The 21,214-nt window shown below is 41.2% G+C and overlaps 1 protein-coding gene across 1 annotated transcript in view; it reads right to left on the bottom strand.

The window, feature by feature from the left end:
* Positions 1-21,214, bottom strand: part of cntn5 (contactin 5) — a 237,460-nt gene that overhangs the window by 210,823 nt on the left and 5,423 nt on the right. The window contains exon 2 of the mRNA XM_031796937.1: positions 20,868-21,043. Within this exon, the coding sequence (XP_031652797.1) occupies positions 20,868-21,043 (176 nt within the window). The remainder of the gene's footprint in view (positions 1-20,867; positions 21,044-21,214) is intronic.

The raw sequence follows: 21,214 nt of genomic DNA, 5'->3' as shown, positions 1-21,214 counted from the left end.
GGACAAGCCTTTTACAGTATGACACCTGACCTTCCTCCTCAATAAGAGACTGCTAATGGACAAGCCTTTTACAGTATGACATCTGACCTTCCTCCTGGGGCGGCAGCGTAGCCTAGTGGTTAGAGCGTTGGACTAGTAACCGGAAGGTTGCGAGTTCAAACCCCCGAGCTGACAAGGTACAAATCTGTCGTTCTGCCCCTGAACAGGCAGTTAACCCATTGTTCCCAGGCCGTCATTGAAAATAAGAATATGTTCTTAACTGACTTGCCTGGTTAAATAAAGGTAAAAAAAAAATTAAAAAAAATAAGGGATTCCACATTCTCAAGCATATTATGGATACTATCAAATAAATCCACCCAGTTTTCTGTCATGCAATATGATTTTTGATACAATGTATCTTACCACAAAGTGATTACCAAGCAACACTAATAACAATTAAACCAACAACCCACCAACTTTGCACGCATTAGAGAAGCACAGAGTTCTGTGGTTCTGTCTAAACTTCACGTGCATGAAGGTGAATACATTCAGTAGCACACTTCAGAAAGATGAAATGGTCTTACTGTTTTCTTATTCTAAAACATTCCCCTACAAGATGCTTCACCGTAAATCACAGCTTTTACTGTGGGTGGTCTGTTAACACGCAAGATTCAATGCATAAGATTTTACCATGCCAACATGGACAAACCTTGAGATTCACAGAGATTGAAAAATGGTGGCCATTCATTATGCAGAGAGGAAGAGAGATAGATTATTGTAATACATAGGGAATAGCTTGCCATTCGGGACACATGACAAGAAGTAAGACGATATCACGACTTCCTCCGAAGTTTCCATACACGGCTGGTTTTCATATATCCATTTGTCTTGTCTTGTTTCCATACACGGCTGGTTTTCATATATCCATTTGTCTTGTCTTGTTTCCATACACGGCTGGTTTTCATATATCCATTTGTCTTGTCTTGTTTCCACACACACCTGGTTTTCATATATCCATTTGTCTTGTCTTGTTTCCATACACAGCTGGTTTTCATATATCCATTTGTCTTGTCTTGTTTCCATACACACCTGGTTTTCATATATCCATTTGTCTTGTCTTGTTTCCATACACACCTGGTTTTCATATATCCATTTGTCTTGTCTGGTTTCCATACACAGCTGGTTTTCATATATCCATTTGTCTTGTCTTGTTTCCATACACAGCTGGTTTTCATATATCCATCTCTTGTCTTGTTTCCATACACACCTGGTTTTCATATATCCATTTGTCTTGTCTTGTTTTCATACACAGCTGGTTTTCATATATCCATTTGTCTTGTTTCCATACACAGCTGGTTTGCATTTCCCCAATCAATCTACTGTATTTAACCCTCTGGTTCTCATCATGTTTTGTGTGTAATTGTTTCATGTTATGTGGTGTTAGTTTATGCGCTCTACTTTTATGTTCCCTTTTTTGAGCTTGTTTGATTTATGTAGTGCTATACTATAATAACTGGAACTATAATAAAAGTGTGCCTGTTCGTTATAATCTGCTCTCCTCCACCTGACTTCGCCTCCAATACACCTTTGACAGATGAACACACCTCACTAATAAATACTCCAGGAGGAAGAAAATCACATGTTTAAGAGATCTGATCAACGTTCAACAGATTATATAAAATAACGGTAATGTGTTGTAATAGGACTGTAAGGTCACACACACACACAGATGCACACACGTAGGCCAACATACACACACGATGGAAAAAACACGCTGGCATACAAAGGCGAGCGCACGGACACCAGCACACATAGATGCAGATGCACACTATTCCACACTATTCCTCCCTATACCTCCCTATACCTCCCTATTCCTCCCTAATCCTTCCTAATCCACCCTATTCATCCCTGTACCTCCCAATTCCTCCCTATACCTCCCTATTCCTCCCTGTACCTCCCTGTGCCTCCCTGTACCTCCCTGTACCTCCCTATTCCTCCCTGTACCTCCCTGTACCTCCCTATGCCTCCCTATTCCTCCCTGTACCTCCCAATTCCTACCTATTCCTATTCCTATTCCTACTAGTCCGGTTACTAGTCCAACGCTCTAACCACTAGGCTACACTGCCGCCCCAAATGCCTCCCTATTCCTCCCTGTACCTCCCTATTCCTCCCTATTCCTCCCAATCCCCCCCTGTACCTCCCTATTCCCCCTTGTACCTCCCTATTCCCCCTTGTACCTCCCTATTCCTCCCTGTACCTCCCTATTCCTCCCAATCCCCCCCTGTACCTCCCTGTACCTCCCTATTCCTCCCCAATCCTCCCTGTACCAACCTATTCCTCCCTATACCTCCCTACAACTTCCTATACCTCTCTATACCTCCCTGTACCTCCCTATTCCTCCCTACTCCTCCCTATTCCCCCTTGTACCTCCCTACTCCTCCCTATTCCTCCAAAATCCTCAGTGTACCTACCTATTCCTCCCTATATCTCCTTGTTCCTCCCTACTCTTCCCTATACCTCCTTGTTCCTCCCTATCCCCCCATGTACCTCCCTATTCCGCACTATATTTCCCTCTTCCTCCCCATACCCCCTGTACCTCCCTGTTCCTCCCTACACATCCCAATTCCTTCAGGACAGGGGCGTTAGCCACTATAGCCACTCGGGAGCAGCTAGCTAGCAGCGATGATCCGATGCAAAGGTCCAGAGCTTACGGCAAGGATCCGGTAGAGTAGTGGAATTCTAGCCGTTTTGGGGAAGAGTCTGGGAGGGATCAGCTGTGCGGGCTGGGAGGTGGGCCTGGCTCATAGCTAGCTTCGGGGCTGGGCCACTCGGTGGCAGCTAGCTAGCTGTGATGATCAGGAGTAATGGTCCAGGGCTTACGGCAGGAATCCAGCTTTGTAGTGGAGAAAACAGTCGGATATCAACAGGCTGGCAAGTGTTTTCCAGGCTAAGAGCGACTGGAGTCTGTGCCGAAGGTAAAGGCCACTAGCAGTGGCTGACAATGACTAAATAGCTAGTAGCTAATTAGCTGTTAGCTTTTGATGGCTAGCTGCTGATGGAGGTTCTGATGGCTAGCTTCTGATAGAGGTTCTGATGGCTAGCTTCTGATAGAGGTTCTGATGGCTAGCTTCTGACAGAGGTTCTGATAGCTAGCTTCTGATAGAGGTTCTGATGGCTAGCTTCTGATAGAGGTTCTGATGGCGAGCTGCTGATGGAGGGTCTGATGGCTAGCTGCTGATGGAGGTTCTGATGGCTAGTTGCTGATAGAGGTGCTGATGGTGAACTGCTGATGGAGGTTCTGATGGCGAGCTGCTGATGGAGGTTCTGATGGCTAGCTGCTGATGGAGGTTCTGATGGCGAGCTGCTGATGGAGGTTCTGATGGCTAGCTGCTGATGGATGTTCTGATGGCTAGCTGCTGATGGAGGTTCTGATGGCGAGCTGCTGATGGAGGTTCTGATGGCTAGCTGCTGATGGAGGTTCTGATGGCGAGCTGCTGATGGAGGTTCTGATGGCTAGCTGCTGATAGAGGTTCTGGCTAAAAGGTCTAAAAATAGCAGATCCGTATCACATTGGGTGAAGCGGGTTACCGGAAGGTATATTTAATTTAAAAATGGTAAAGAGTTTGAAAATAAATTGAAATATATACAAAAATAGACAAATACAAAATGTACAGGAGAGAACGACAAACCACGTCTGCACTGCTACGCCATCTTGGACCATATTGGATTAGAAATATATGGAAACATATGCTGACATTGTGTTAGATTGGATTTGACCATGCAGTGTAGAGGTCATCCTGTAGTTACAGGAGGATAAAGGAGGCCATGTATCAAATCACCCAATTGCAAGACAGCATTGTCAATCCTAAACCCACACAGACAAGACAAAGTGAACGGTGGAGAACCAGTCACACGTCGCCATGGTTTTAGGCAAATATGAGTGTTCAGCCGAGTAGAGGGCAGGAAGGAAGGACAATAACAATCCATGCCCACCAAAACCCTTTTCTTCAGCTCAGTAAACACAGACTGCGTAATAGCCAAACAGTTGTTAGTATAAGAACCAATGTATTACTTTTCACCTGGATCTATGACCCCTTAAACAACAACATACAGTCTCTCTGGACTAAAACCTAATTATGATAAGTGTACAATATTAAGTATTGGATCTTTAAAAAATACAACTTTTACATTACCCTGCAGTTTACCTACAAAATGGGCTGATGGTGAATTAGACATATTCGGTGTTCATATCACAAAATATATAACTGAGCTCACCACCATGAATTTCAATAGAAAACTTGTAAAAATAGACAAGATCCTGCAACCATGGAGAGGTAAATACCCATCTATTTATGTAAAAATGGCCCTGATTAACTCTTTAGTCATATCTCAGTTTACTCACTTACTCACGGTGCTGCCTACTCCTGATGATTCATTTTTCAAATCATATGAGCAAAATATATTTCACTTTATCTGGGACGCTAAACCATACAAAATATACCGTGCCTATCTGTATAGTGAATATGCATTGGGTGGGTTGAGATTATTAAATAGAAAAGCACTAAACCTCTCTCTAAAATCTTCACTTATTCAAAAGTTTTGCTTGAACCCTAAATGCTTCTCAAGTAGATTACTAAGAAAAGCTCATCCATTGTTTAAAAATGGCCTTTTTGCCTTTGTGCAGATTGCTATGTCTCGTTTTCGATTAATTGAAAATTATACTTTTTTCAAAGTATCTCTCTTTTTCTAACAAGCATTACAGAGCTGGCTACAATTTCAATTTCATACTCCTGAAAAGATAGAACAAATATTACAACAGATATTATGTCTGAACACAAATGTGCTGGTTGATAAATACCTGCATTTAGGGGAAAGATGTTTGAAAAGGGTATTTTGTTCTTAAATTATATTGTAAATTGGAATGGTAGAGTTATATCCTTCATGGAGTTAGCAGAATTGTACAGAATGGTCTGCTCAATCCAAGAGCACAACCAATTGATTACAGCATTACCCCAAAATGGAGGAGGCAGGTGGCAGCGGGAGGAGGTAGGGAACTGGTCTGTCTGCCCAATATAAAGGATCAAAACTGGCAGAGGAATAAAAATAGGATAAATATGAAAGTATACCAGTTTCATTTGAGGACCAGGATGTTGACAACTGTGCCATACAGATTGCAAAAGAGTTGGGAAGAGATTTGTAATGTACCGATTCCATGGTTTGATATATAAAACGACGCACGATTCAAGACTTCATGCTTTTCAGCTAAAATGATTATATGTTGAATATTCGGGGCATAAAATCATCAAAGCTCTGCAAATTTTGTTGGGAGGATACAGAATCAATAGACCATTTATTTTGGTATTGCCCTCAGGTAGCCTGTTTCTGGTCTCATTTTCAGGAATGGCTGAAAATGCAGAACACTGATTGAAAATTGACCCTAGAAATAGTACTGTTAGAATATCTGGAGAGACCGGGTTAGTCAATTACTAATATACTAATACTCTTAGTAAAAGCATGTATCTTCAACTCGCAATCTGTGGACTCAATTCGATTAGATATATTGAAATAGTATGTTAAACAACACAGCATAGTTGAAAGATATATGTTGCAAAGAAATCCGAAGAGGTTGGCGGAGATAGGTGGGATGGGCTGAGGGAAGCTGAGGGTTGGTATGTGGAATTGGAGACAACTGGGAGTGCAGTTGCTGGGCGGGGGATAGAATGAAGGTCAAAGATAAAAGTATAAAAAGGTAAGTTTGTCACGACTTCTGCCGAAGTTGGTCCCTCTTCTTGTTCAGGCGGCGTTCGGCAGTCGTCGTCACCGGCTTTCTTGTCACCACCAATCCATGTTTCATTTTCGTTTTGTTTTGTCTTCATTATACACACCTGGTTTCCATTCCATAATCAATGTTCTTTATTTAACCCCCTGGCTTCCCTTTCTGTTTTGTGAGTGATTTTCGTTGTCATGTGGTTTTGTTATTTTGTGCTCTGGATATTTGTGTTTTTCCTTGTCGGAACATGGCTTCATTTTTGAGTAAATTCTCTGATTATTACTCATACCTGTGTCCTGCACCTGACTCCGCCTCCATTCACCTAATCGCTGACAAAGTTTGAATGACCCCGAGGGAAGTGTTTTCATACCGGTTTGCCAGCTGATGCCGTGCAGGTGTTTGTACACACACTCTCATTGAAATGCACACGTACACGGACACACATGTAAATAGTGCGAGACATGCACTCAAACATGTATAGTTGGCCTTGATGTTATGATTTTAGTTGTCCTTGATGTCCTTTGTTTTTTGCATTGTTGTTTTCTGTTTTCCTTTGCCTTTTTATTTTTTATGTTTAGTTCATTTTCTTGGTTGTTGGTAGATTGGGGGGTTATTGGTGCTTCCATTCACCCATCACCCCAAGCTAGGGACACTTCACCACCAGTGATAACCGCAGCTACCTACCCAGTGGCAGTGGATCCCAACACAGCACTGCATGTCTGAACATCAGGTATATGTCCCAAATGGCACCCTATTCTCTATATAATGAACACCGTTTGACCAGGGCCCAGATCCGGATCTGGTCAATGGGCCCTGGTCAAATAGACCCTGTATTGTTTCAGGGTTAAATACACACACAGCGGTGAACTAAAGCTGGTTCCAAATGGCGGGAATTTTCTCTATATAGTGAAGTACTTTTGACCAGGGCCCATAGGGATCTGGTCAAGGGGCCCTGGTCAAAAGGGAAGTGGTTTCCATTTGGGACTTAACCTTAGTTTAGCCACTGATTGTGTATTTAGCCCTGAAACCATACAGGGTCTACTTTGAAGTCAAATAGGGAGTAGAGCTTTACGCTAATCACATGCATTTGGAAGTAGAATCATCTCATAGCAGAGAATAACCACAACGTTATTTTTTATCATGCCAGAGGTAGGCTACTGAGAATATTTTTTTGTATTCACCTCATCATAACTATTCTGAAACCTTTAAGGGTCTGCATTTAGTAATACTCCTCGATAGGCTGAGAGCTACTTTTCAGGATATTTCAGGGACTGATCATTTCAGCATAAGATATAATACTTTGAGAAGAGGAGATATGGAGCGATCAGAGAGAGAGATCAGAGAGAGAGTGATCAGAGAGGGATCAGAGAGATCAGAGAGCTATCATAGACAGATTAAGAGCAGATATATCATAGACAGATAGAGATCAGAGAAAGAGAGATCAGAGGAAGAGAGATCAGAGAGATAAGCGAGAGATCAGATAGGGATCAGAGAGAGAGATCAAAGCGGGATCAGAGAAAGAGTGATCAGAGAGAGATCGGAGAGAGAGCAATCAGAGAGAGCAAGAGAGTCAGAGATAGAGTGAGACTTGAGCTTAATAAGAGAGAGATCAGAGATATATCAAAGAAAGAGATAAGAGAGAGACAAGGGAGAGATCATAGAAGGATCATAGAGGGATCAGAGAGGTCAGAGAGAGAACAGAGAGAGATCAGAGATAGTTCCGAGAGGGATCATATAGAGTTTAGAGAGGGATCCGAGAGGGACCATTGAGAGAGAGAGATCACAGAGAGAGACCGATAGAGATAGAAAAGAGATACAATTGAATTCGGAAATGTACATACACCTGAGACAAATATATTTAAACTCAGTTTTTCACAATTCCTGACATTTAATCCTGGTAAAAATCCATCCCCTGTTTTAGGTCAGTTAGGATTACCACTTTATTTAAAGAATGTGAAATGTCAGAATAATAGTAGAGAGAATGATTTATTTCAGCTTCTATTTCTTTCATCACATTCCCAGTGGGTCAGAAGTTTACATACACTCAATTCGTATTTGGTAGCATTGCCTTTAAATGGTTTAACTTGGGTCAAACGTTTCAGGTAGCCTTCCACAAGCTTCCCACAATAAGTTGGGTGAATTTTGGCCCATTCCTCCTGACAGAGCTGTTGTAACTGAGTCAGGTTTGTAGGCCTCCTTGCTTGCACGTGCTTTTTCAGTTCTGCCCACACATTTTCTATAGGGTTGAGGTCAGGGCTTTGTGATGGCCACTCCAATACCTTGACTTTGTTGTCCTTAAGGCAATTTTTGCCACAACTTTGGAAGTATGCTTGGGGTCATTGTCCATTTGGAAGACCCATTTGCGACCAAGCTTTAAATTCCTGACTGATGTCTTGAGATGTTGCTTCAATATATCCTCATAATTTCCCACCTCATGATGCCGTCTATTTTGTGAAGTGCACCAACCCTCTTGCAGCAAAGCACCTCCACAACATGATGCTGCCACCCCTGTACTTCACGGTTGGGATGGTGTTCTTCGGTTTGCAAGCCTCCCCCTTTTTCCTCCAAACTAACAATGGTCATTATGGCCAAAATATTATATTTTTGTTTCATCAGACCAGAGGACATTTCTCCAAAAATTACAATCTTTGTCCCCATGTGCAGTTGCAAACCACTTTTTTATGGTGGTTTTGGAGCAGTGGCTTCTTCCTTGCGGACCTTTCAGGTTATGTCAATATAGGACTCGTTTTACTGTGGATATAGATACTTTTGTACCTGTTTCTTCCAGCATCTTCACAAGGTCCTTTGCTGTTGTTCTGGGATTCATTTGTACTTTTCTCACCAATGTACGTTCATCTCTAGGAGAGAGAACGTGTCTCCTTCCTGAGCGGAATGACGTCTGTGTGGTCCCCATGGTGCTTATACTTGCAAACTATTATTTGTACAGATTAACGTGGTACCTTACGGCATTTTGAAATTGCTCCCATAGATGAACCAGACTTGTGGAGGTCTACAATTTTCTTCTGATTTTCCCATGATGTTAAGCAAAGAGGCACTGAGTTTGAAGGTAGGCCTTGAAATACATCCACAGGTACACCTTCAATTGACTCAGATTATGTCAATTAGCCTATCAGAGGCTTCTAAAGCCATGACATTTTCCAAGCTGTTAAAAGGCACAGTCAACTTAGTGTATGTAAACTTCTGGCCTACTGGAATTGTGATACAGTGAATTAATTGAAATAATCTGTCTGTAAACAATTGTTGGAAAAAGTACTTGTGTCATGCACAAAGTAGAAGTCCTAACCGACTTGCCAAAACTATAGTTTGTTAACATGAAATGTGTGGAGTGGTTGAAAAACGAGTTTTAATGACTCCAATCTAAGTGTATGTAAACTTCCGACTTCAACTGTAGATTAGAGAGATATCAGGGATAGAGCTCAGAGAGAGAGAGATCAGATATGGATCAGAGAGAGATTGGAGCGAGAGAGAGGGAGACCAGAGCTACATAAGAGCAAGATTAGAGACAGAGATCAGAGAGATATCAAAGAGAGAGATAAGGGAGAGTTCAGATAGATAGATCAGAAAGAGATCAGACAGAGATCAGAGAGATATTGATCAGAGAGGGATCAGAGAGAGATCAGATATGGATTAGAGAGGGATCAGAGAGCGATCAGAAGACTTAACTTCCACAAAGCTGTGAACGATCTGAGACACAAGGCAAGAAGGGCCTTCTACAACATCAAAGGGAACATAAAATTTGAAATACCAATTAGGATCTGGCTAAAAATACTTGAATCAGTTGTAGAACCCATTGCCCTTTATGGTTGTGAGGTAAAGGCCCCGCTCACCAACCAGGAATTCACAAAATGGGGCAAACACCAATTGCAAAAATATCCTCTTTACAACGTAAAACACCAAATAATGCAGAGAAGAATTAGTCCAATACCAGCTAATTATCAAAAGCCAGAAAAGAGCTGCTAAATTCTACAACTCCTAAAAATAAAATATTCCCAAATCTTCCATAACAAAGCCATCACCTACAGAGAGATGAACCTGAAGAGTCCCCTAAGCAAGCTGGTCCTGGGGCTCTGGTCACAAACAGAAACAGACCCCACAGAGCCCCAGGACAGAAACACAATTAGACTCAACCAAATCATGAGAAAACTAAAAGATTATTACTTGACACATTGGAAAGAATGAACAATAAACAGAGCAAACTAGAATTCTACTTGGCCCTAAACAGAGAGTACAGAATACAGAACGTCATAAAACCTGACCACTGTGCCTGGCACAAAATGAGGTGGAAACTGAGCTGCACTTCCTAACTTCATGCCAAATGTATGACCATATAACAAAACCAATTTTGATAAACTCCCATATGTACTGGGTGAAATACCACAGTGTGACATCACAGCAGCAAGATTTGTGAACAGTTTTTTTCATTTTCCCTTTTGTACTTTCACTATTTGCACATTGTTACAACGCTGTATAACGACATAATGTGACATTTCAAATGTCTTTATTATTTTGGAACTTTTGTGAGTTTAATGTTTATTGTACATTTATTTCAGTTTTGTTTATTATCTATTTCACTTGCTTTGCAATGTAAACATATGTTTTCCATGAATTGAATTGAATTGAGAGAGAGGAGAGAGGGGGAGAGGGAGAGGGAGAGAGAGAGATTAGATCAGGACTATGAAATAACACATATGGAATCATGTAGTAACCAAAAGAGTGTAAAACAAATCAAAACATATTTTATATTTGAGAATCTTCAAATAGCCACCCTTTACCTTGATGACAGCCTTGCACATTATTGGCATTCTCTCAACCAGTTTCATGAAGTTGTCACCTGGAATGCATTTCAATTAACAGGTGTGCCTTGTTAAAAGTTCATTTGTGGAATTTCTTTCCTTCTTAATGTGTTTGAGCCAATCAGTTGTGTTGTGGCAAGGTAAGGTTGGTATACAGAAGACAGCCCTATTTGGAAAAAGATCAGGTCCATGTTATGGCAAGAACAGCTCAAATAAGCAAAGAGGAACGACAGTCCATCCTTACCTTAAGACATCAAGGTCAATAAGCTACATTTCAAGGACATTGAAGATTTCTTCAAGTGCAATCGCAAAAACCAACAAGCGCTATGATGAAACTGGCTCTCATGAGGACCGCTACAGGAATGGAAGACCCAGAGTTACCTCTGCTGCAGAGGATAAGTTCATTAGAGTTACGAGCCTCAGGAATTGCAGCCCAAATAAATGCTTCACAGAGTTCAACAGACAAATCTCAACATCAACTGTTCAGAGGAGACTGCGTGAATCAGGCCTTCATGGTTGAATTGCTAAAAATAAACCACTACTAAAGGACACCAATGAGAAGAAGAGACTTGTTTGAGCCAAGAAACATGAGCAATGGACATTAGACTGGTGGAAATGTGTCCTTTGTCTGGTGTGTAAGTTGGAGATTTTTGGTTCCAACTGCCGTGTCTTTGTGAGAAGCGGTGTGGGTGAATGGATGATCTCTGCATGTGTATTTCCCACCGTAAAGCATGGAGAAGGGGGTGTTATTGCGTGGGGGTGCTTTGCTGGTGACACTGTCTGTGATTTACTTAGAATTCAAGGCACACTTAACCAGCACGGCTACCACCGTATTCTGCAGTGAAGCGCCATCCATCTGATTTGGGCTTAGAGGGACGATCATTTATTTTCCAACAGGACAATGACCCAACACACCTCCAGGCTGTGTAAGGGCTATTTTTATCAAGAAGGAGAGTGATGGAGTGCTGCATCAGATGACCTGGCCTCCACAATCCCCCGACCTTAATCAAATTGAGTTGGTTTGGGATGTTGGACAGCAGAGTCAAGGAAAAGCAGCCAACAAGTGCTCAACATATGTGACTTGATTCAGGAAACTAGGCGCATGTCACAAGTCATGACTTCACAAGTCACGACATTAATCTTTTTTTTGGTGCCTTTTAATATCTAACTTATATGCCATCTGTAAATACAAATAAAATCGTTACATTACTAGCCTACAGTGGTTCCTCATTTAAAAGTTGCGTCATACTACGGCACACCTAGCGGGTTGCTGCAGCATTCTGTGGCACGTCATTTAATTGTCAGCTATTTTCTCTGTTACTGCAAGTTATTGCTAGTTCGACCACCAGAGGGCATCTTTGAGAAGCATTTGATAGTATTCCATATTGGCATTACCAGATAATTTTTTGTTTTGTTTGTAATAACATAGTATATGGGATTGATTTGAAGAAATGTGGCTTTTTAATATTATGCTGTTTGTATTGATAAAAATAAAAAACACTCAGGGTTTCTGTTAGGATGGAATGGAAAATATGGTGCTGTACAACGTGACAACGTGACGGTCAGGATTAGGCTACAGGATTTTAGCATTATTTTATTATCACATTGTGTTTATTTGTTTATTAGGCTTCTGTGCAGTACACTACAGACTGTAGTAAACCTGGGAAAGTGCCTAATTCTGTACATAAGGGAGAGCAGGCCATGTCTGCACTACAGAATGCAGGGCACGCGGGAGTCCGGGATGCAGGGAATGCGGGAGACCGGGATACAGGGAATGCAGGAGACCGGGATGCAGGGAAAGCGGGAGACTGGGATGCAGGGCACGCGGGAGACCGGGATGCGGGAGACCGGGATACAGGGAAAGCGGGAGACTGGGATGCAGGGCACGCGGGAGACTGGGATGCATTGCACGCGGGAGACCGGGATGCAGGGCACGCTGGAGACCGGGATGCAGGGCACGCGGGAGACCGGGATGCAGGGCACGCTGGAGACCGGGATGCAGGGCACGCGGGAGACCGGGGTGCAGGGCACACGGGAGACCGGGGTGCAGGGCACACGGGAGACCGGGGTGCAGGGCACACGATAGGCTGGAATGCAGGGCACGCGGGAGACCGGGATGCGGGAGACAGGGATGCAGGGCACGCGGGAGACCGGGATGCAGGGAAATAGGGAGCCAATTCTAGATTTCATTTTGGATTGGAGATGCCTAATGTGAGTCTGCAAGGAGAGTTTACAGTCTAACCAGACACCTAGGTATTTGTAATTGTCCACATATTCTAAGTCAGAACCGTCCAGAGTAGTGATGCTAGTCGGGCGCGCGGGTGCGGGCAGCAATTGGTTGAAGAACATACATTTAGTTTTACTAGCATTTAAAAGCAGTTGGAGGCCACAGAGTGGAGCGTTTTGATTAAAACATCGGCCACATTTGGTTAAAACACAACAAAGGAACAATCCTTAGTGACAATGATTTATATATAGGTGTGGTGTATGCTTCTCCCTCAGATTCATCTTACTGTGACGATCAGTTTTATGATAATCTCCAAAGAGAGACCAACCAGTTTCAAGCTGAAGGAAATGTGCTTTTGTGTAGAAATGTTAATGCTAGAACAGGTTCTGAAAATGAAATTACATTTTATTTGTAATTTGTGCCGAATGTTTACTTACAAGCCCCAAACAACAATGCAGTTCAAGAAATAGAGATAGTAAAATATTTAGTAGATAAACTATAGTTTAAAAAAAAATTTAATCAACAAGTAACAAGAAATGTACATAAAAATAAGGATATATACAGGGTCAATGTCCGGGGGTCAAATCACATTTTATTGATCACATACACATGTTTGCGGGTGTAGCAAAATGCTAGTAAATGTTAGTCAAGGTCATTTGTAAAGTGACTATGCATAGGGGGAGGTGGGGGGGGGGGGCTATTTGATTGGTTGTTCAGTAGTCTTATGGCTTGGGGGTAGAGCCTGTTATTCCCAGACCTGGAACTCCGGTACCGCTTGCTGTGCGGTAGCAGAGAGGACAGTCTATGACTAGGGTGACTGGTGTCTTTGACTGCAGCACTCCACCAATCAGGCCTTTATGGTAGAGTGGCCAGACAGAAGCCCCTCCTCAGTAAAAGTCACATGACAGCCCGCTTGTAGTTTGCCAAAAGGCACCTAAACGACTCTCTGACCATGAGAAACAAGTTTCTGTGGTCTGATGAAACCAAGATTGAACCTTTGGCCTGAATGCCAAGCATCACGTCTGGAGGAAATCTGGCACCATCCCTGCGGTGAAGCATGGTGGTGGCAGCATCATGCTGTGGGGATGTTTTTTAACGGCAGGGACTGGGAGACTAGTCAGGGTTGAGAGAAAGATGAACAGAGCAAAGTAAAGAGAGATCATTGATGAAAACATGTTCCAGAGAGCTCAGGACCTCATACTGGGGCAAAGGTTCACCTTCCAACAGGACAACCCAAAGCACACAGCCAAGACGACACAGGAGTGTCTTCGGGACAAGTCTCTGAATGTCTTTAAGTGGCCAAGTCAGAGCGCGGACTTCAACCCGATCAAACATCTCTGGAGAGACCTGAAAATAGCTGTGCAGCGACACTCCCCATCCAACCTGACAGAGCTTGAGCGGATCTGCAGAGAAGAAGGGAGAAACTCCCCACATACAGGTGTGCCAAGCTTGCAGCATCATACCCAAGAAGACCGAGGCTGTAATCACTGCCAAATGTGCTTTAACAAAGTACTGTGTAGGGTCTGAATACTTATGTAAAAATGATACTTCTGTTTTTATTTTCAATACATTTGCTAAAATAAAACATAACGTTTTTATTTGTCATTATGGGGTATTGTGTGTAGATTGATGAGGACAAAACAATATTTAATCCATTTTAGAATAAGGTTGTAATGTAACACAACGTAGAAAAAGTCAAGGGGCCTGAATACTTTCCGAATGCACCAAGTCATGGCGCTGGCTGAATTCAGGGTTTTTGATTGTAAATAATCTGTTTGAATGTTTGCCTGGAAAGTTCTGGTCGCTAGTGTTTGTATAAGAGATAAATTGAACGTTTTCAATAGATTGTTTAGGTTAAATTGATAGACTAATTCAACTTAAAATAATAACGAAGCGAATTCTGATGCAAGACGATGTCTGTTCACTAAATTATCTGCTGGAATAATGTATTGAGAATTGGGTCGTATTTAAATTACTGTATCAATAGAGAAGACAGTTACCTAAGTTAAAGACATTCTGAATAATAGCGGGGAAAGAATAGCGATAGAAAGTGGTTACCGAAATGTTTTTCATTCTTATAGATTGACTGACGCATGTTATAATTTTAGCGCTGCGTGTGTTATTTTTAAAGAAATAGGATACATTTCATAAGTGTGGAGAGCAAAGAGAAGAGGAAGTTATAAAGTTGGGTTTTAATCTTACGATAGAGGTAAGGAAAAAACGTTGAAATGAGAGGGGTTATATTTTTGCCCAACTGGGGGAAAAATAAAGTATGGAAGAGAGTTAGTTGGCTACTCATTGTCAGGGAAAGTTGCTGGAGGCAGGTAGATTGTTGTAGAATAACGTAAACTTGCGTTATTAGTTTGAATATACAATAACCTTACTCTAATTGTTTTGATCGTTGTTCAGGTACATTTTTTCTGTATTTCTAGCAGCTGATTCGCTAGGTGGGCATCATAGATTTGTGGCTTTAATATTTACTGTATTAGGCTATGAGAATTGGGAGACTGGATGTCTGAATCATAAAACATCGTAAGGATAGATTCTGATGGTTATTGATTCTTGGTTTGATTGTTTAAGTAACACCAGTTAATTTGAGCAGGAAAGTTTAACAGTATAGTATGTTTCCATTATGTGGAACAATGTCAGGTCATTAAAGGTGATTGCTGGCTGGAATAGTACGCCAACCTGTTGACAGAAGACTGAATGGGTGTGAATGTTGAAAAGCAAGATTGGGCCAAAGACTAAACTAGTATGTTAAGTGGGGGAGTATCATAGATTTTAATTATAGTGTTGTTACCGCAATAGTCAAAACAATTTCATATGTTTTGGGAAATTAGCTAGGTTGAATTTTGGTATTTGAGTTCCTTTATATTTTGCTTTTTAAAAGAGAGGTTGGAATCAAGTATGATGCCTTGGCACTTAAAATCAGATACCACCAGGAGCTGATGCCTTGGCACTTCAAATCAGATACCACCAGGAGCTGATGCCTTGGCACTTCAAATCAGATACCACCAGGAGCTGATGCCTTGGCACTTCAAATCAGATACCACCAGGAGCTGATGCCTTGGCACTTCAAATCAGATACCACCAGGAGCTGATGCCTTGGCACTTCAAATCAGATACCACCAGGAGCTGATGCCTTGGCACTTCAAATCAGATACCACCAGGAGCTGATGCCTTGGCACTTCAAATCAGATACCACCAGGAGCTGATGCCTTGGCACTTCAAATCAGATACCACCAGGAGCTGATGCCTTGGCACTTCAAATCAGATACCACCAGGAGCTGATGCCTTGGCACTTCAAATCAGATACCACCAGGAGCTGATGCCTTGGCACTTCAAATCAGATACCACCAGGAGCTGATGCCTTGGCACTTCAAATCAGATACCACCAGGAGCTGATGCCTTGGCACTTAAAATCAGATACCACCAGGAGCTGATGCCTTGGCACTTAAAATCAGATACCACCAGGAGCTGATGCCTTGGCACTTCAAATCAGATACCACCAGGAGCTGATGCCTTGGCACTTCAAATCAGATACCACCAGGAGCTGATGCCTTGGCACTTAAAATCAGATACCACCAGGAGCTGATGCCTTGGCACTTCAAATCAGATACCACCAGGAGCTGATGCCTTGGCACTTCAAATCAGATACCACCAGGAGCTGATGCCTTGGCACTTCAAATCAGATACCACCAGGAGCTGATGCCTTGGCACTTCAAATCAGATACCACCAGGAGCTGATGCCTTGGCACTTCAAATCAGATACCACCAGGAGCTGATGCCTTGGCACTTAAAATCAGATACCACCAGGAGCTGATGCCTTGGCACTTCAAATCAGATACCACCAGGAGCTGATGCCTTGGCACTTAAAATCAGATACCACCAGGAGCTGATGCCTTGGCACTTAAAATCAGATACCACCAGGAGCTGATGCCTTGGCACTTAAAATCAGATACCACCAGGAGCTGATGCCTTGGCACTTAAAATCAGATACCACCAGGAGCTGATGCCTTGGCACTTAAAATCAGATACCACCAGGAGATTTTTCCATCAGTGGTTGTTTTTGAGGAACATCCAGACTGTGTTTTATTTGATTGAGATTTAAACATGAGTCTCTGAGCAATTTTGTCATCTGAATCATTATAGTAGTGAGTTCTTGTGTAGTTTGTTATTTGCATGAATTTATCACCGTATCATCTGCATACATTGGAACTTCAGACCCTGTACAGACTAAAAGAAGATCATTAATGGATGTGCTGAACAGTATTGACCTTTGTGGATATCAGTGGGGGGGAAAAAATAAGATGATGATGAGACAGCACCGACTTTTGAAGGATTTTAGATTTGTTTTAAAAAATCAGGATTGGTTTTTACTAAATTTATATCGACAGATTGAAATTATTAGGTTGCTGATTAAGAGGTTTTTTTAGGAGTTGATTTAACTTAATTAAACATTGTATCATACATATACATTGATTTGATTAAAACTTATGATTAATGATTTGAGGTACAGTGGAATTATCATTAGGTTTGGTTTAAAGTTCATGTTTAAGTCTCTGAATTGATGTAGTGTAATGAATACTAAGTGTTTTTGTGTTTTCTCCAGGAAAATGGATATTTCACTGTCTCTCTCTGGAATGTTTCCAGGGACTATACTCTTGGGGAGAGTGAGTGAAATGGAAGCCATAAACTACTACATTGGAGGGGGCCAGGAAGTTTTTTGTTGTAGTGCAAAGGTATTAAAGGGGCACTTTTATTTTATTTTCTGACTTTTCATTACACACGCAAATTCTTTTGATAAAGGAATGTTCTGGGAACATGGAAATACGAAAATGTTTGGAACTAGTTGATTATTGTTTGCAAATGGTTTCATATAGTGCAAAACACTGCTTTGGAGGGTTTCGTATGACCTATGACCTTCTGATGACTTTCCGTTGTGGCTTGATCACCCGCATTGGAAAGCCATTTGGATAATGAAATTAGGGTCATCTGTAATACTGCTTTCAAAATAATTTGTGTAATTGGTAAATATGTTTCTTATCCATATTTGTCATTTGGACCAGTGTGAAGAGGGAGTGGGGCATTGCATGACTCTCATACGGAGAGATGTGTGTAAAACATGGGGGAGGATTCAGTTTTGTTTTACATTACTCTTATACGGAGAGATGTGTGTAAAACATGGGGGAGGATTCTGTTTTTTGAGGGTTTGAATTGAAGTTATACAATTTAAGTGATATGTGAATGAGTGTATTGTATTGTTGAGTGTATTGTATTGTTGTGTTTGTTTTGTTCTATTCCCGAGGGGTATAGGTCTCATTTCTTGATCCTTAGCTCTACGATGGAGTTGACAGTGAGATGGGGAGTATAAACCAATTTGAAAGAATAGTTTCAATAGAATGTTTTGATATTCTCTGTGAAATATGTTAAGATATGTGTATTAAGAACAATTGGTAAAAGTAATCATTTATCATGTAGTTAATGAACTGAACTAAACTGTTGTTCTGATCTGTTCTTTCGAGGTTATCATGAAAAGTGACATCAGACGGTATCTTAATGCATGGAAGAGATAATTTGGACCGAATGGTGTGTGTACCTCAAAACCCCCTCTAACTGGCTGAAGAAGGATGACAAAGGCATTGAAGGAGGCTTTCCAAACCACTTCTACCGAGAGAAAAGAACCAAGCCAGAAATTGGTGTACAGTATCAGATCTAAGCTATCAACTGCTATTCTTTCATGGTTCTGTCATACTGTGATGAGTCCACTTGGAGTGATCATGGAGAAAGATCTGTTCTAACATTTTCTTATGATGCTGGTATATTGGTTGACGAATGGACAAGACAGGAGTGGTAAAGATGGGACATTATCATGGGCCGTCCACTATGAACTGTAAAGCTACCTGAAGAAAAACGAAGATGCCAGAAGATGCCGTGCCTGTGTAAGGGGGGTTTAATCAACTGTGCCATTAAAATTGTTTCTACTTTTGTGGTATCAGGTTGATTGAAGAGGTCTACAAAATGTAATTTGTAGTAATTTAGATTAAGAATGCATTGAGATACTGATCTGTATTATAATCATGATTAAACAAGTTAATAGTAGAATTATGGGATAATTATACTGTATGTAAATCTGCTAATATTGATGTGTGTTAAATTGAGGTTTTTACTTTGAGTGATAAGACAAATTTGAATCACTGAGGAGTGCTATTCTAAATATTGGTTGGATAAATAGTTGGGTTGTTAATTATGATTTGGATTATGAATGATTTCACTGCCATATGCTCTATTCCAGAGTATATTTCTGAGCATGAGTACTTAGAGGGATGTCTGTCCTATATGTTGTGAGGAGGCCTGTGTTTAGACACTGGTTCTCATGTAACTTAAAGAGCATAAATATGTTGTGTTTTTATTTTCCTTAAATGGATTATTCTGTGTTATTAAACATGTGCAAGTTTGTCTTGTAGAATAAAGGTTGTAAACTTAGTTTCAGAAGGGAGAAAGCTTACATATAAGCTAAGGTGTTTGACATTAAGGGGATTTGACTTTTTAAATATTGAGTATGTTACTATTCTGATTCTTCAGAAGGGACTGAGTCCCTTGAGAGGGGAATGTCGTGGAAGATTCAGAATTTGTTGGTAACATACAGTGCCTTGCAAAAGTATTCGGCCCCCTTGAACTTTGCGACCTTTTGCCACATTTCAGGCTTCAAACATAAAGATATAAAACGGTATTACAAAGTATTAACTTAAGGGGGCTGAATAATTTTGCACGCCCAATTTTTCAGTTTTTGATTTGTTAAAAAAGTTTGAAATATCCAATAAATGTCATTCCACTTCATGATTGTGTCCCACTAGTTGTTGATTCTTCACAAAAAAATACAGTTTTATATCTTTATGTTTGAAGTCTGAAATGTGGCAAAAGGTCGCAAAGTTCAAGGGGGCCGAATACTTTCGCAAGGCACTGTATGTAAGATGTTTTATATTCATCAAATGTGTGTAAGTTAATTCTCATCAGAATGGTATTTTTGTATAATACTGTGGCGAGGTTGCAGTTATCTGTTCTATGTCAAGACTAAGTTGCATGGGCCGCAGAGAGGGGAGAGGTCAAAGTGTCATCATGTGTAAACATATCTTTTGCTCCACTGTGTGTGTGCCAGTTCACTCCCTACTTTTCCCATGGAGGATGGCAGTGTCTGGAATCATTCTATCCTCTCCGTGAGTTTGTCCAGGATTGGTTGTATTTAGCGTTGGTTGTATCTAAATGACAATTTGATAAATGCCTGTTGATATGGAGGGTAGGTTTATGGTTCTGGGGTTTGAGTAAGGAGACAAAGCTGAACGATTTATTATGTCTATGCTGTCTGACTATGTGTGATCTTTGCTATAAAGGATCCCATTTTGCCATTGTGTGGGGACTCTCAACTTTTCATTAGAGATACTCAACTGTTGAAAGTCAAAATGCTATAGAGCTTATATAATTAAAGATGTACTTTGATAACTAACTCTGACTTGTGTTGTGGTTTGCTCCCATGATTTGGTAAATAGAGGACATTTCCATGACATTTCCCTGAAGTATTAACATTGTATATAACTAACAAGTCATACATAGTGGAACCATCATCCATGTATATTTTCTATAAACATATGTTAATTTAATTAGACCTAAGATTCCACAATACAACAGCAGTAGTGTTGTACCTGTATACATGATTATACACTGCCATTATTATTACTCCTGAAATTAACTGGATTTCATTATCCTCATTGCATTGTACTGTATTTACTGAAATGCTGCACCACTGTACTGCTTTGGGAATGTCTACAAATTGTATTTAATGCCAATAAACCATTCTAAATTTGAATTTGAGATCAGAGAGAGAGATTAGAGAGAGACCAGAGATGGATAAGACCGATATCAGAGAGAGATCAGAGAGAGATCAGCGAGAGATCAGCGAGAAATCAGAGAGAGAGAGCGAGAGATCAGAGAGAGATAAGAGAGGTCAGAGAGAGATCATAGAGAAGGTCGGAGAGAAAGTCGGAGAAAGATCCGAGAGCGATCAGAGAGAAATACTCACAGGTAAACTGTAGCAATGCATCCCGACTCAGGACCGTCCCGTAGCTGTTCTCTGCCTTACACTGGTATCTCCCATAGTCTGCCGTCTCGCTGGCATTGGTTATTATCAAGTTGCCGTCGATCAAGCTGTAACGGTAAACTGCCTCAATATCCACTTCTGTTCCATTGATAAACCAACTGCAGAGAGACAAAGATCACATAAACGTCTTTACACAAAAAGGTAAACAATCTGATGTTTTGATTTGAATGAATATGAACAGATAGAGACGGAAAAGGGTTTATTGTCACATCTACCCCAGTTAGGGGTTTTACAGGGTCAGCCATAGTAGTATGATAGGTGTTGTTTTA

Source organism: Oncorhynchus kisutch, linkage group LG18 (genome assembly GCF_002021735.2).
Source record: "Oncorhynchus kisutch isolate 150728-3 linkage group LG18, Okis_V2, whole genome shotgun sequence".
Classification (NCBI taxonomy): Eukaryota; Metazoa; Chordata; class Actinopteri; order Salmoniformes; family Salmonidae; genus Oncorhynchus; species Oncorhynchus kisutch.
This window is presented reverse-complemented; position numbering and strand designations above follow the sequence as displayed.